Here is a 15,802-nt window from a genome sequence, read left to right on the forward strand (position 1 = left end):
ACTGATTTTTTGCCTGAAATGAATGTTTCTGGACACGATATACTAAAGATTTCGAGTGTACAAAATCACATGAGAAATGAAAATCCACTGCCCTTTTCCAGTCATTCAACCGGATCAGGAATGAAATGAATGAACATTCCATTTAGCGCCGAGGATAGGAATTGTGCCGGTTCCCGAAGCCTGTCGCACTCCTCTGAGGCAAATTATTAATGGATGACAGATGAAATGAAATGATATTGGAGAGTGTTGCTGGAATGAAAGATGACAGGGAAAACCAGAGTAGCCCGAGTAAAACCCCTTCTGCCTCCGCTTTGTCCAGCACAAATCTCACATGGAGAGCCCGGCATTTGAACCACGGAACCCAGCGGTGAGAGGCCGGTGCCTCCTGAGCCACGGAGGCAATACAAAATCACATGCACAATAGCTATTCCCGTACCTAGGTATTTATCACAAATACGTTAGGAATTCGTATTTCACTCTTCTCCATGACATCCTAGCTGATTCTCAGAAGTTACATCAAAATATAATTTTCGGTATATTTAGTTTCGTAGCCAGGTAATTTCTTTCTTCGTCGTTGGCAAAATGAGTTGCAACGCATTTTCTCTGCTACGAGATTTGATTTGAAAAACGGTACCTAGTGAATGCCTCGTGAAGTGATCAAATTCTGTTAACTGAGACATTTTTGATCGACTTGAGTTATTGATTCCATTCAGTCTATTGCTGCATTTTTGTACAGGTAAATAGCTCATTCACACATTCCAACTTGTGGCATAGGACCTTTTTTTCTTTTTTGTGGTTGATTATCCCGCAGTTGAAACTCGGGAAGAGTCAGTTTACATAGCGTAAAGTGCATTAAATGGATCATTGGGTGGATTAATATATGCATTTTCTTTTAAGAACTGAAATTTGAGGAAGTTGCATGTTTTGGGCATATAAATTCCTGGGACGATTTTGTTGTTTGTAGGGGGAAAGAAAGCCTGGAATATACAGTTTTATGAGGTTATTTGTTTAACGTCATATCAATTGCTGCAGCATTTAAGACGCCTTCTTTGCCTTGAAAATATATATTCTTTAATCTGCAAATACATCCGTCAACACGGTTGTCTGTCGCTCTAGCACACTAAATGGCAATCGACTGTCCGGGCGTCGAACAGACACATTTTCGAACCTAGCTGTTTAATTTGACATCTTTCCCCTCTTTAAATTAAGAATGTTATATTGATTATATTTTTTTAAACGGAAAATTGCCATGAAGGATTCCTTCAGTAATAAAGTTCTAAAAGCTGGCCTAAAATGTTCTCAGGTACCAGTCAACCGGTGCAATAAATATGTAGTAGATTATTACAGGCTAGCGAGCTTGACATGTTTCATGTAAGCGACACATTTGCAAAATTACGAACTGATTTGTCAGAAGGCAGTGAGGCTCAATTTGCAGGATTCCAGGGAGATGTAGTACATATTGGTGTAATCATATTGTCAAGATTGTAAATAAAGGTTACATATCTCTTCATGTGATTATTAGGGTACTTAGGAGTTGTAGTAAGGATGTAAAGAGAGGGTGTATAAATCAATCCAATCAGAATATGGTTCCGTTGTATGGGACCCTAACCAGTATTACCTTATTCGAGAAGTATAAAAGGTGCAGTGGACATCAGCAAGGTTTGTTCTGGGTGATTTCTGACAAAGGAGTAGTGTTGCAAACTTTGGCTGGGAAGACTTGGGAGGAAGGAGATGAGCTGTTGGACTAATGGGCATGTTCTGAGCTGTCAGTGAAATAACATTGGTAGACGAATAATCTTAAATGGAGTTTTTAAAAGTTGGAAGGATTATAACATTAAGAAAAATTTGGAATTCAGGAGGACAAATTGAGGCAAATGTTTTATAGGAAGGGGAATTGTGGATCGGAGTAATTTACCAAGGGAGATGTTCAGTACGTTTCCTACTTCTTTGAAGTAATTTAAAAAAAGGCTGTGTAAACAACTGATCATGTTCTTGCTATCTTGGCAAGAGTCGTAAATGACTTTATAGAAAATGGGTTGTAGGGTAGTTTGTTGAGGACCGATCTCAAAGACTATTATACAGGGACAGGGTTTTATCTATGGCTGGCACTGTTACTCGCCCTGTCACTTACAATGTGAACCTGTCTCCTGTCAAGCACTTTGTTGTAATGCAGCCAGCGCTAGCCCGGCACTGACTCGGTGTTTTTTAACAAAATTTCTTGTGCTCTATGAATTTATGTATATACACATGCTCACGTAATGAAAAGTGGCATTGGAACAACACATTTAGCACTAAACACGTGAACGCTTGACTAAACAGAACCTTACATTGATAAAGCTCTCAGCAGACTGCAAAAGAGAGGAACTTGTGGCACTGAGATTCACATTATGGCAATGTGCTTGGTGGGATACAAGCTCACAGCGCAGGTGACGAGGCAAGTGACAATCCCAGTCATAGATAAAACAATGTCTCCGTACGTTTCCCATCCTTGCATCACCAAAATCCTTCCGATGTGTTAGTGTGACATTAAACTACTAGCAAATAAAGAGAAAAGCTGTTATACTGAATAGGCTATTTTTACATAACATTTTGCCTCCCCTGCGAACCATGTGACCTTGCAAGAAATTACCTTCATTTTCTGTATCAAATTCTATTACAAAGACTTATAACAATAAAATTCTTCCACATTTTTGATACTTATATTTGCATTTTAGCAAATTAATTAATTACACACAGTACATGTTTCATTCTTTTTTAGAACAAATCAGCTGTTTATATAGCTTAGGTGATTCATTAAGTGTTTTTCTTTAAGTACATTATAATCAGGTGCCTTGTTCTTAAATATTACGTAAATACGAATTGAATTAAAATCTATGTGGTGGTTAAATGGGTTAGTGAAATGAGATGGAATGGATATACTTATAGTTAGCCTATTTTTAAAAACTATTTCTATTCTTTTAAAAAACTATTTCTATTCATTTGAACAGTTGTTAAAATGTTTCCAGCAAATCCCCCATTTTACTTTATTTCAGAATATGGGGAAGTTCATTTATTATTAGCAAACGGCAGTCAGCTTCAAGGTTCCGTAAATAACCCAATTTAAAGATTATGTAAGTTCATAAACAAATAGCAGTCACTTTGGAGGGAGTGAAAGAAGTGAACTCTTAACAATATTCAGAACAATGTCAAAGGAAAGCCATACATTTTTTAAAAACTTTTTACTTGAAGACCAGAGAAATGTTTTAGTGAAAAAGTGCTGGAAACTTTAACAACTGTTCAAATGAATAGATATAATTTTTTAAAGTAAGCTATAAGTATATCTATTCCATCTCATTTCACTAACCCATTTAACCACCACATTGTTTTTAATTCATTTTAATTCAATTCATATTTACGTAATATTTAAGAACAAGGTACCTGATTATAATGTACTTAAAGATAAACACTTAGTGAATCACCTAAGCTATATAAACAGCTGAAGATGTTCTAAAGAGAACGAAACATGTACTGTGTGAAATTAATTAATTTGCTAAAATGCAAATATAAGTATTAAAAAGGTAGAAGATTTTTATTGTTATAAGTCTTTGCCATGGTTCATGGTGTGGGTTACTGTAGTCACGTCCTAGTTCGTGAGCCATGGGCAACGGCTGAGTGGCCTAGCAAGTGGTCCTGAGAGTCGGGATACCAGTTGCTATGGAATGGGAGTGGGCATCTCGGACATATTCTGAGTCATGGCCCTCCTTGTGCTTGGGCGGCTAGGACTATACAATTCACCGGTGGTCCATAACCTGTTAGAGGAAAGATCCTCACTTGGACTATGTGCAAGTAGGGTAGCATCCTGCTTCATGAATTTACCGAGCTCAGAACATTTTAAGCAAGCCTCGGACCTGTGGGAGTAACGGAGTCCCACTCCCATTTGACAGGCGAGGGACTCCTTGGAAACAACTTGGCGAACAAAATGGAATTCGATGGGGAGCTATCAATAATAATGGGGCTTATGGAAGAAAGTAGAACTGGCTGAGTCAGCAAAGAGGATGCATCTGGATGTGCTAGGAGTAAGTGATATTCGGGTAAGGGGAGATAACGAGGAAGAGATAGATTATAAAGTCTACTTGATGGGTGTTGGAAAGGGAAGGGCAGAGTATGGGGTAGGGTTCTTTATCAGGAATACCATTGCACGCAACATAGTTTCTGTTAGGCATGTAAATGAGCGAATGATGTGGGTAGATTTGTCAGTTGGAGGAATTAGGACTAGAATTGTTTAAGTGTATTCACCATGTGATGGTGCAGATGAGGATCAAGTTGACAAGTTTTATGAAGCATTGAGTGACATCATGGTCAGGGTCAACCACAAGGGTGGAATAGTGCTAATGGGCGATTTCAATGCAAGAGTTGGTAATAGAACTGAAGGATACGAAAGGGTGATTGGTAAATGTGGCGAAGATATGGAAGCTAATGGGAATGGGAAGCGTTTGCTGGACTTCTGTGCCAGTATGGGTTTAGCAGTTACGAATACATTCTTCAAGCATAAGGCTCTTCACCACTACACATGGGAGGCTAGCGGTACCAGATCAATAATAGACTATATCTTAACCGACTTAGAATTCAGGAAATCTGTTAGGAATGTACGAGTTTTCCGGGGATTTTTTGATGATACGGACCACTATCTGATCTGTAGTGAACTCTGGACCTAGGGTAGAGAAAGTGAAATCTGTCTGCAAACGAATATGGGTAGAAAATCTCCAGGACGAGGAAATTAGAAGTACATGGATATGATTAGTGAGAAGTTTCGAACAATAGACAGTAGGGCCTAAGCAGGTTCAGGATATAGAAAGTAGTAGAAACAGCAAGGGAATGCGTAAGAACAACTGTGTGTAAAGATGGAAAAGCCTCACCACACCCACAGTTCCTACACAGGCATACCTTAGCCATTCTTTACGGAAAAAAATTTAAAGGAAAGGAAAAATAAAATAACTTATGTGCAAAAAAATGAACGTAGGGTTATACTGTCTGGGATAGCACTCAAAGATCACACAACATTAAGGTAAGTAATATAGACTACACTACAATACTACTTAGTCATACTCTATTTTTATACTACAATGCACTCACAGGATAAAAACTGCTGCTGTTAATTACTGTCCGAAAGCAATACACAAGAATTATACAATTCTAAACTGCAATTAAGCCTATCGTAATTACAACAGAATTTTAGTAAGAGTTTCTACGGATACCTCTACTATACTGGTACTACACAAATATTTTATAATAATAAAATAAACACGCTAAATTCTAATAAGATATTACGCTATACTACTGTACAATACACTACAATAATTTTAAACTCTGTTCAGACGTATCATAATAATATACCGGTACCGTATGTCGCTACTAAACACAAACAGAAATGAAAATTGTAAGTTTGAAATTTGCAAGAACTACTGTACTCAAGGATTACCAACAAAGCTAAATGCTTAGACAGATTATTATTAGTACTATGCTCTAATAGACACACACGAATATAGCAGGCAAGATATGGTACTATCTAAATATTCTGTATCTACACTACAATTCTCAGCTGAAATGTGGTTATATGAATTTTTACCGCTAGTGGATTACTATTATTTTCCCTACTACGCGGGACGGAGCATAAAAGTGTCCTTAAATGCTGAAAATAAGGGTTTGAGTACAATAATTTCTGTCAAAACTACGCTGGGGGGTTGAACTGCAATATTATTGGGATATAGTAATTTGATTATTAACTTTTATTTGATGAATAAACAAAAGTAGAAAGTACAAAGTATGCAGGGGACTAAGACTACAAATTATCAGAATAAAGTAATCGGCTGATTATGTATTTATGTTGATGATGCTTGTTGTTTAAAGGGGCCTCACATCTGAGGTCATCGGCCCCGAAGAAATGTTAGGAGGGAAGGAAGGAAAGATCAATTAAGAATCAATGGATAACTCATCAACTAGACTTGATTGATGAATGACAAAAATGCAGGAATGCAAGAAATGAAGAGGGCAGAAAGGAATACAAGTGATTAAAGAATGAAGTAGATAGAAAGTGAAAGACAGCTAAGGAAGAATGGCTGAAGGACAAGTGCAAGGATGTTGAAGGTTGTAATGTCCTAGGAAATGTAGATGCTGCATACAGTGTGGCTACTCCAACCACTATTCTTATACCTTCATCTCTTTAACACAATATCCATAACATTTGAGCGCCAGTTGCTTTTTAAGAAAACACAACAAAATTCGGTAGAGCATACCTCTTATCTCAAGGCATGAGGTGATAAACTCACACATCTGGCAATATACAGGGATATGGATCAGGACAATGTTAGATTACGGTTGCATTTCCACAATTGAGGATTGTACTTGGAAATTGAATCACTTATTATAATTAAAATAAAACTGAGTTTGACTATAATTTACGTCACAATGAACAAGCATTGCCGTATTTTAATTTAACAAAAAATATAATTTATGTATTGTGAGATTTGCTGTTACAATCAAAAAGAAAATTTAATCTAAGCAAAGAAAGCTATTGGCATGAACTTGAAGTGAAATATGATATCGCCGATTATATTCTTCATGTTATTAATGCATAACATGTCTGATGCTTTAATTACCTGATGTCTGCACACACCGCTGTTGAACTTGAAATTCCTGGAAAAACCAATGAGCTGAAGTCGGGAGCAGTTTGCTGTTATCTTCTTATGTAACCGGGAGTTGACCTACATTCCCCATACAAGTATAGTAAGCTCCAATGTAGTTACATCCACTCAATAGATTGTAAGACAGTGGAAAATATTATTGAAACACCTTGTGAAGTCCATCCTCACAAGTACATGATGTTTCATTATCAGCACAGTACCAATCTCTACTCGGATACAACCACCACTCGTAGACCTCTTCGATGATTCCAAAACCTCTTCAAACACACCTCTTAGCTCTGACCACCACTCCAAGACCACTGACCATCACTCTTCCTTCACTTCTTACATCCATTTGATAGCTCTCACCACCGTTGCATCGACTTTTATAACCTCATGATGACCACTCATCTCCCTACTCTCTGGTCATCCCTTCCACCTCAACATACAGTAGCTGGCGAATACAGACACTTGCATATTAGATGTAAGGCTTTTCAGGTGTTTGCTCTATTTACCAGCGTTTCGTCTTAGGTCTGACACTAGACTTTTCAGAGTGGGATGTGTCAGACCCTACCTACTGATGCTGGGTCAAAATCACGTGCCCACACACTGATGTCATCAATCATGTGTCGTATAAGCGTGCCCACGTGGACTACCGATGACTTCCTTGCATGTGTTAGCGGGAAACCTACTTGCTCAATACTTTCTCAGTTAAACATAGCTTCGATTGCAAAATACTATGCCAGCTCATCTGGCCAGAATTACAAGCCACAGCATGACTATTTGAAACCAACAAATCTTGCTAATTAATATACAGAATAATTACAAACAAAATTCACTTAACCTATGATTAAATACAATAATATGCGTGATACCTATACTCCGCACGGCCTTACTTCTAAATTGAAGTTTCGCAAAACAAATGAGCATCACCTTCCCTCTGTTGCCAGCGCGCTACGACTGCGAGAACAGCTGATGCAATATGACCGCGGTAAACAGCCCTTGTAAATTGTAATACAGTACTCAGAAAAACAAATGAATATGGATTGAAAACAAATTCACAAGAACTACACTTTCTAACAATATCTGGCACTAAAAGAGAATAGATATATTATTAACAATAAAAGAGAATGAGAAAATAACACATCACTAACGGCTAATGGCTGGGACAGAAAGGAGGTTATGGCAATACAAAGGGAACACTCTACTGATCTCAGAGTCACTGGAACTGGAACAAACGCACCAAATATTGAAGGAAAATGCAAAAGATCGCGAACCGTACCGAATACCATACATGCTGAGCGAGATAGGTTAACCACGTGGCGAATGTAATATTAGAGTTGGCAACTAGGTTTCGAGATCGTGCTCTGCCGATATAAATCGATATGAATGGCAGCTTGGGATTGGTTGAATGTCTATGCTTCAGCGCATAACCACCAGACAGAGCCAAAATCTGCTAAAACGTCAATTTAGAAGTAGAGCCGTACGGAGTATAATTATTACAGTCTAAATGATGAAAAACAGAATATAAAATCTAATGAATCGGGTTAATAATAATAATAATAATAATAATAATAATAATAATAATAATAAATACTGAATGGAATCTGTAACCCTGTTGTACTGTTACAACAGGAAAATCAAGCAAACCTTTGGAGAAAGAAAATCTAGGTGTATGAATATTAAGAGCTCAGATTGGAATCCACTTCTAGGAAAAGACAAGGCAGAAAGATGGCAGGAACATGTCCAACAGTTGTGTTAAATGAAGGTAAAGATGTAGATGATTTAGTTCCGGAACAAGAAGAGGCTGTTGATGCTGATGAAATGGGAGACTCAATTTTGAGGTCAGAATTTGACAGAGCTTTGAAAGACCTAACTAGAAGGCACCTGGAATGGATGAGATTCCCTCTGAATGACTGACTGCCTTGGGAGAAACCAGCATAACAAAGTTATTCCAAATAGTGTGTAATATGTGGGAGACAGGAAAGGTGCCATCAGATTATTGGCAGAATGTTGTTATATCTATTCCCAAGAAAGCTGGTGCTGACAAGTGTGAAAGCTACCGCACTATTAGTTTAGTATCTTATGCCTACAAAATTTTAACACGTATTATTTACAGAAGAATGTAAAGACAAGTTGAAGCTGAGTTGGGAGAAGATAAATTTGGCTTCAGAAGAAATGTAGGAACACATACAGCAATCCTGACTTTACGTCTGATCTCATAGGATCGAATTTAGGGCAAGATCTAGAAGAGGCATTCAATAATATTAATTGGACCAATCTATTTGAGATTCTGAAACTGATTGGGATCAGATACCGAGAACGAAGGGTTATCAACAATCCGTATAAAAATGCCTGCAGTGTTAAGAATCGAGGGCTTGGAAAAAGAAGCAGCAAAGCAATTGTTGAGGAATGTGGAAATTGGTTTGTACCTTTAAAGGTGGTAAGGAATGGTCAAAATCCACTATATTATAACAGAGAAGTAAGGAGACTAAGGACATGCAGGTTGGAAAGAAAGTTAGAAATGCCTGTGGAAGTAAGGAGAAATTGAAGGATCTTACCAGGGAATTGAATCTAGCAAAGAAGTCAGCTAAGGATAACATGATAAGCATAATGGGTGGTCATACAAATTTTAGTGAAACATGGAAGAGTATGTTTAGGTACTTTAAGGCAGAAACAGGTTCCAAGGAGGACATTCCTGGAATCATTAATGAACACGGGGAGTGTGTATGCAAGGATCTTCAAAAGGCAGAAGTATTCAGTCATCAGTTTGTAAAGATTGTTGGTTACAAGGATAATGACCAGATAGAAGAGGTGACTAATACTAAAGAAGTATTAAAATTTACCTATGATAACAATGACATTTACAGTAAGATGAAAACTAGAAAATCAGTTGGAATTGATAAGATTTCTGGGGATATACTGAAGATAATGGGTTGGGATATATTATCACATCTAAAGTACTTACTTACTTGATTATTGTTTGCATGAAGGAGCTACACCAAATCAATGGAGACTTGCTATAGTAGCCCCTGTGTATAAAGGAAAGGGTGATGGACATAAAGCTGAAAATTACATGCTAGTCACTTTGACATGTAGGATTCCAGCAAGATATAGCAGATATCCTGGATTCAGAAGGTCAAATGGACTGTATCGCAATTGACCTATCTAAGGCATTTGATAGGGTAGATCATAAGACTACTGGCAAAAATGAGTGCAATTGGACTAGAAAAAAGAATGACTGGGTGGCTATATTTCTAGAAAACAGAACTCAGAGAATTAGAGTTGGCCAAGCTTTATCTGTCCCTGTAATAATTAAGAGGGGAATTCCTCCTTTATGTTTTGGTTACGGTACAGAAGCCCGCTACCTCCAGTTCCCTTGTAGGCTTCATTATACATAGACGAGCTGTTCAACTAAGTGGTATGTTAATAAGAAACAATGTTGGGTTCAATGTGAACCCAATCAATACACCTCATTACAGGCCAGAGACTTATATGCCCTCTCTTTTACATCCTTACAACAATGCCTAAATACCCTCATAACCATGTGCAGAGATCTGTACCCTTTATTTACAATCATATTTATGTGATTACCCCAATGAGGAACTTTCCTTATATTAACACCTAGGTACTTACAATGAGGTGTATTGATTCGGTGGACCATTGAACCTAACATTGTTTCTTATTTTAAACTGTATCAAGACTGATCTATATGATGAAGTTCGTAAATTGTACTAAGTGGTATGTTCCGAGCTGTCAGTGGAATGACATCAGTAGACGAATAAGTTTGAGTGGTGTCTTTAAAAGTAAGAAAGATCACAATATGAAGATAAAACTGGAATTCAAGAGGACAAACTGGGGCAAATAGTCGTTTATAGGAAGGGGAGTTAGGGATTGGAATAACTTACCAAGGGAGATGTTCAATAAATTTCCAATTTCTTTGCAATCATTTAAGAAAAGGCTAGGAAAACAACAGACAGGGAATCTGCCACCTGAGCGACTGCCTTAAGTGCAGATTATTTGTGATTGTGGTCCAGAAAGGAATGAGAAAAGGCTGCACTTTGTCCCCCCCTCCTTTTCAATATTTACATAGAACAGGCAGTAAAGGAAATCAAAGAGGAATGTGGAAAGGGAATCACAATCCAAGGAGAGGAAATCAAAACTGAGACTTGCTGATATTTTTATTTTATCTGAGACTGGAGATGATCTCAAAGTTGCTTAATCGTTTGGACGGAGTCTTGGGTAAGGAGTACAAGATGAAAATAAATAAGTCCAAAATGAAAGTAATGGAGTGCAGTGAACGAAGGCAGGTGATGCAGATAATATTAGATTAGGAAATTAAGTCTTAAAAGAAGTAGATTAATATTGTTACTTGGGTAGTAAAATAACGATGGCAGAAATAAGGACATAAAATGCAGACTAGCACAAGCAAGGAAGATCTTTCTTAAGAAATTTGCTCACTTCAAACATTGGTGTAGGAATTAGATATTTCTGATGACTGGAGCGTGGCATTGTATGGAAGTGAAACATGGACAATAACTAGCTCAGAAAGAAAGAGAATAGGAGCTTTTGAAATGTGGTGTTTCAGAAGAATGCTGAAGGTGAGATGGATAAATCAAATCACAAAGGAGGAGATACTGAATTAAACTGGTGTGAGAGATCAATTTGGCTAAAACCGGGCGAGTTGGCCGTGCGCGTAGAGGCGCGCGGCTGTGAGCTTGCATCCGGGAGATAGTAGGTTCGAATCCCACTATCGGCAGCCCTGAAGATGGTTTTCCTTGGTTTCCCATTTTCACACCAGGCAAATGCTGGGGCTGTACCTTAATTAAGGCCACGGCCGCTTCCTTCCAACTCCTAGGCCTTTCCTATCCCATCGTCGCCATAAGACCTATCTGTGTCGGTGCGACGTAAAGCCCCTAGCAAAAAAAAGCAATTTGGCTAAATTTGACAAGAAGAAGAGATAGTGATTGAACACATCTTAAGACACCCAGGACTTGTCCAGGTGTTTTTTTAGGGAAGTGTAGGCGATAAGAACAGTAGGGGTAGACCAAGGTATGAATATGACAAGCAGATGTAGGATGCAATAGTTACGTAAAATGAAAAGGTTTGCACAAGATAGGCTGGCAGGTAGAGCTACATCAAACCAGTCTATGGATTGATGACTCAAACACAACACCACACACAGCATTTTACCTTAGAAATTATAGAGTTGAAATTTACATCTGAATTTGGTGGTGACTTTAAACGATGGCACTTGATAAATGACGAACGTATCACATAATGATACAGACATACCGACTGCTCACTGAAGACGGGCGACTATACATTTCATCCCAGCTTTAGTATTTGACCTTTCACAGCAATAATACCTGCTCTGGTTCCTCCCTTTCTGTTCCTGTTCATTGATCTTCCATGTATAACAATTCTTTTGTTGGGATGGGTTCTACACCTTGGAATTCCCTACCTGTCATTGTCAGAAATACCACCTCATTACTGCATGCTGAGACTACTTGCTGAATGCAGCTGACTAATTTGTATGACTGGATGAATGACTGTGAGTTAGAAAAGCGTAATGTATTATTGTGTGGATATTATTTACTACTGTAAACTGGGGTGAATAGGGGCAGGTTTTAAGGTTTTTTAACAATAAATCCAGAAATAAGAGTTGCAATATACTATCTGCTCTTTGCAGTGAAAGATTCACATGCTATTTTTTGAACCAAATATCATCCACATAGTATTTCAAAGTTTTGAATAATTTACCATTAAAATGTGTCGCTATTCGCCCCGGGGATGGGGTCATTAGGGACGGTCATGCTTAAAAAGACAAAATCCTATTCTAACAGCTATTGGGGTTATTAGGGACACAGATAAATGTAAGAAAATACAGTACAAAACCCAGTACAGTACACAATCATTACTTAAAACTATGTCTGCCTCGTCTAACATATGGTTCCTTCATAATTTGAGCCATTTGCTCTTGTTCAAATTCACACAAATCTTTCACATTTGGAAAGACATAAATATTTTCATCCTTGGAGATTTGTCTCAAGAATGATGTCTTATAAGTCACTCCTTCACGCAAAACAAAAGTAATTTTCCCAATAAAACATTTCATATCTCCCTTAACTCTCTCAAATTTTACTTTCACCCACTGACCAACATGTAATGCCTGTGTTGCAGTTTCTTCAGACTGTTGATCAGGGTTTGTGGTTGTGATAGCTTCTGTCTGTCCAGTGTTGTGATCATAATTGCTATCACTGTTATCATCACTGTGTTCTGTGGAGGGACTCCGTCAATAGTAAGATTTAGCTCTTCAAAATAACGTTTAATCTCTTGCGGTGTCACACTAGCCCTGCTCTGTGATATATTTTGACATACCTGGGCCTGGAAGATTATTCTTGAATCGTTTCATTACTTTTCCTTCCCTGTCCAAATGGTACATCACAAAACACCACAAATCAAAGATACTTAACGGACAACCCAATTTTGAACAAGCAACAATACTTTGCACAATCTTCATTTCACATTGTTTGTCAAGAACTGTTTGGCCACCTTTGATTCTTCTGTTTTGAAATTGCACAGGATACATTGTACTGTACCTTTGCAACGCAGATTTCTACATTTGAAACTTTTGTGCAACAGTTCAGAGTGACGTCGCGCTTCTCGTAGCTGTAGACTATTTTCCAGGTTTTCCTGCACAATAGGTTTAAGGTGACGTCCTCTAGGGTCACTTTCATAGTTCCGAAACATGTTGTCCCATTTCACCCCTTAAAGCAAAAGAAAATGATGACATATGATAGAATGATAACTTGTATTAACCCCACAATTTTGCTATGGATATATGCCCATATATCTTAGAAACAGTAATTACCTGTCAGCTTTAAAAATGTGTAAGTTAACGAGTTACAGATGCACGAAAGAAGTTTTGGTGCCTACACAAACTTCTGACCAGCTGATCAGCACCACAGGTGTGCCAACTTCTGAACAAATTCCAAAAAGTATCTATATTAAGCAAGTAGGTTGTGAAAGCGACTCACCAGGATTCTAAAACAGCAGTTGCTAGTATAGCTCAGTTACTTTTGTGTTAGTATCAAATAAATACTTTTTCCAGAACTGTTCCTATTCACTCCAGTTTATGGTATATATTATGTACTCTTAAGCTCTGCTCCCAGCAATGTATCATAATAGTGGTTAAGTGTAAATAAATCTACAGATAATCTTTCTTTCTTGAGAGGTAGTCTAAATGTGATTAATGTATGGGCTCCCATCAGTTATGGCTTTGCCAAAGAATGCAGAAAAGCTGTTGTATGAAGTTGGCAAACTATTAGTTCTGTGCTAGTCAAATTATTTGTGTAATTTTAGGAAGTAGTAGGCCTACATTATTTACCTTTGTGAATTTCTTATAGAACTGGAAGTTCAAGCATAGTTGTATAGCCTACCTGTTAATGTGTATTTGTGATTAGTGATTTAAAGATACAAGTCTTACAAATTTTTAAAACCTAGGCAAATATTTTTTATTGTTTTTCCATTTCAGCTCAGAGATACATTCCAATGGCTCAGTTTTCTTTTATAAAAGAACTGAAGAACTGTACAAAATTTACTGATCCTATCACAAATCCTCTTGCTGTAAGATTACCAAAGAAAGTCTTGGAATCTTCTAATACAAGGTAAGGGAAACTAATTTTATTAGTGCTTTATCTGATGTTTCAGATGTTAATTACTGCCAGAATATTTTAAAAAAATCATAATGTACTGTTTGACACTATGTAGATGCATAGGAAGGTGTGGTCGTTGAAGCTAATGCTCCAGTAACATTTTTTCTGCTTGATATCAATGTTATTTAAGTAGTAGAGTGGATTAGAGTAGAGGTTTATTTACAATATATGGCACAAAGCCATAAACAGGTGACTTGTCAAAAAATTTACCAACAATTAGGCCTGTAGCATAGTAACAGAGAATACAGTAGTGTATATCTACTTAAAATCTAAATATTCTCTTACAGAATAATATGCCTCCTGGACAAGAAAGTGTTTTATTTTATTTTTAAAAACCTGCTGATTGTAAATGTTTTAATACTGTTTTGACAGTTTGTTGTATATATTATAATCATTTCCTATTTTCCACCTGGCAACAAATATGATTCCTTTCCACTTTGTTCTCCCTCTACCCTTCCTCATCCAATGCTGTGTTCCAGTTCAGGTTGGGTTGTCTTACACTATTTTCCACCAAGTTCATAAATCACAATCTCTGTCTTCCTCGCTCTCTCTTCACTGTCATCTGTCTTTCCAGTGCCAGTTTCAACATTCTTTCTTCATTCATCCACTTGATTTGTCCAAACCATTTTAGTCTGATTTTTTTTCTTCAAGTTTTTAACTTAGATTCTGCACTTTTAGTTCTTTTTGTGTGTGTTCATTTCTCACTCCTTGGTTGTCTTATGTAATATTCTCATCAAGAATTGCCTGTACTCTGGTCTCATGTCCCTGTGTACTGTGTCGCTGCCCTGGTTTCTGCTGTATATGTCATAGGTACATAATACCCCTTCCATATTACTACTTTCGGTGCCATTGGGACATGTTCGGTTCCGTACTAGACTCGGTACCTGGTCATAGGAGATACTCCCAAGTTGTAGGCTGCTGATTTTCATATTTATTCATGCATTTTCCATCAGTTCACTTCCCAAGTAGGCCGACCTGAAGTGCTCTACTACCCTTGTCTCCAATTATAATAGCTCTGTTTCCTTCTTTCTTTCCTCCACTGATCACATACTCCACATTGATCTTCAATCCCCATTGTTCAGTTTTTCCAACCAGTACATTAATCTGTTGTTGCATCTGCGTCTCATCTTTTCCCCAGCTAACATAGTCATCAGCAACCATCCATACATTCATTCGTGCACCCTGGTAAGCTTTTCATGTTGCCTTTGATGTTACCCATCACCGTTATGAACAGTGAAGGCGACAGCACACTTCCTTTAGTCCAGTTTCAATGACAGACAGTTCTGTTTTACTCACTGCTGTCTTGACATAGCTGCAACTACAGTATTCTGTTTCATTGCTTCTACCATTGTTATTAATTCCTTTCAATATTCTCCCCAGAAATTTTCGTCAGCCAGGTGGCAGGTATGAGTAACTGGATGGGGA

The 15,802-nt window shown here is 37.7% G+C and overlaps 1 protein-coding gene across 2 annotated transcripts in view; it reads left to right on the forward strand.

The window, feature by feature from the left end:
• The first annotated feature begins 605 nt into the window (after positions 1–605).
• fzy (cell division cycle 20 protein fzy) overlaps positions 606–15,802 on the forward strand; it is a 237,824-nt gene continuing 222,627 nt past the window's right edge. The window contains exons 1-2 of one of the 2 annotated variants that reach the window (XM_067144504.2): positions 606–736; positions 14,197–14,329. In XM_067144504.2, coding sequence (XP_067000605.1) covers positions 14,214–14,329 — 116 coding nt within the window. In that variant the 5' untranslated portion in view covers positions 606–736; positions 14,197–14,213. Of the gene's footprint in view, positions 737–4,928; positions 5,045–14,196; positions 14,330–15,802 lie in introns of those variants that run through there. The other variant, XM_067144506.2, reaches the window with a different exon arrangement.

Source organism: Anabrus simplex, chromosome 3, assembly GCF_040414725.1.
Source record: "Anabrus simplex isolate iqAnaSimp1 chromosome 3, ASM4041472v1, whole genome shotgun sequence".
NCBI lineage: Eukaryota > Metazoa > Arthropoda > Insecta > Orthoptera > Tettigoniidae > Anabrus > Anabrus simplex.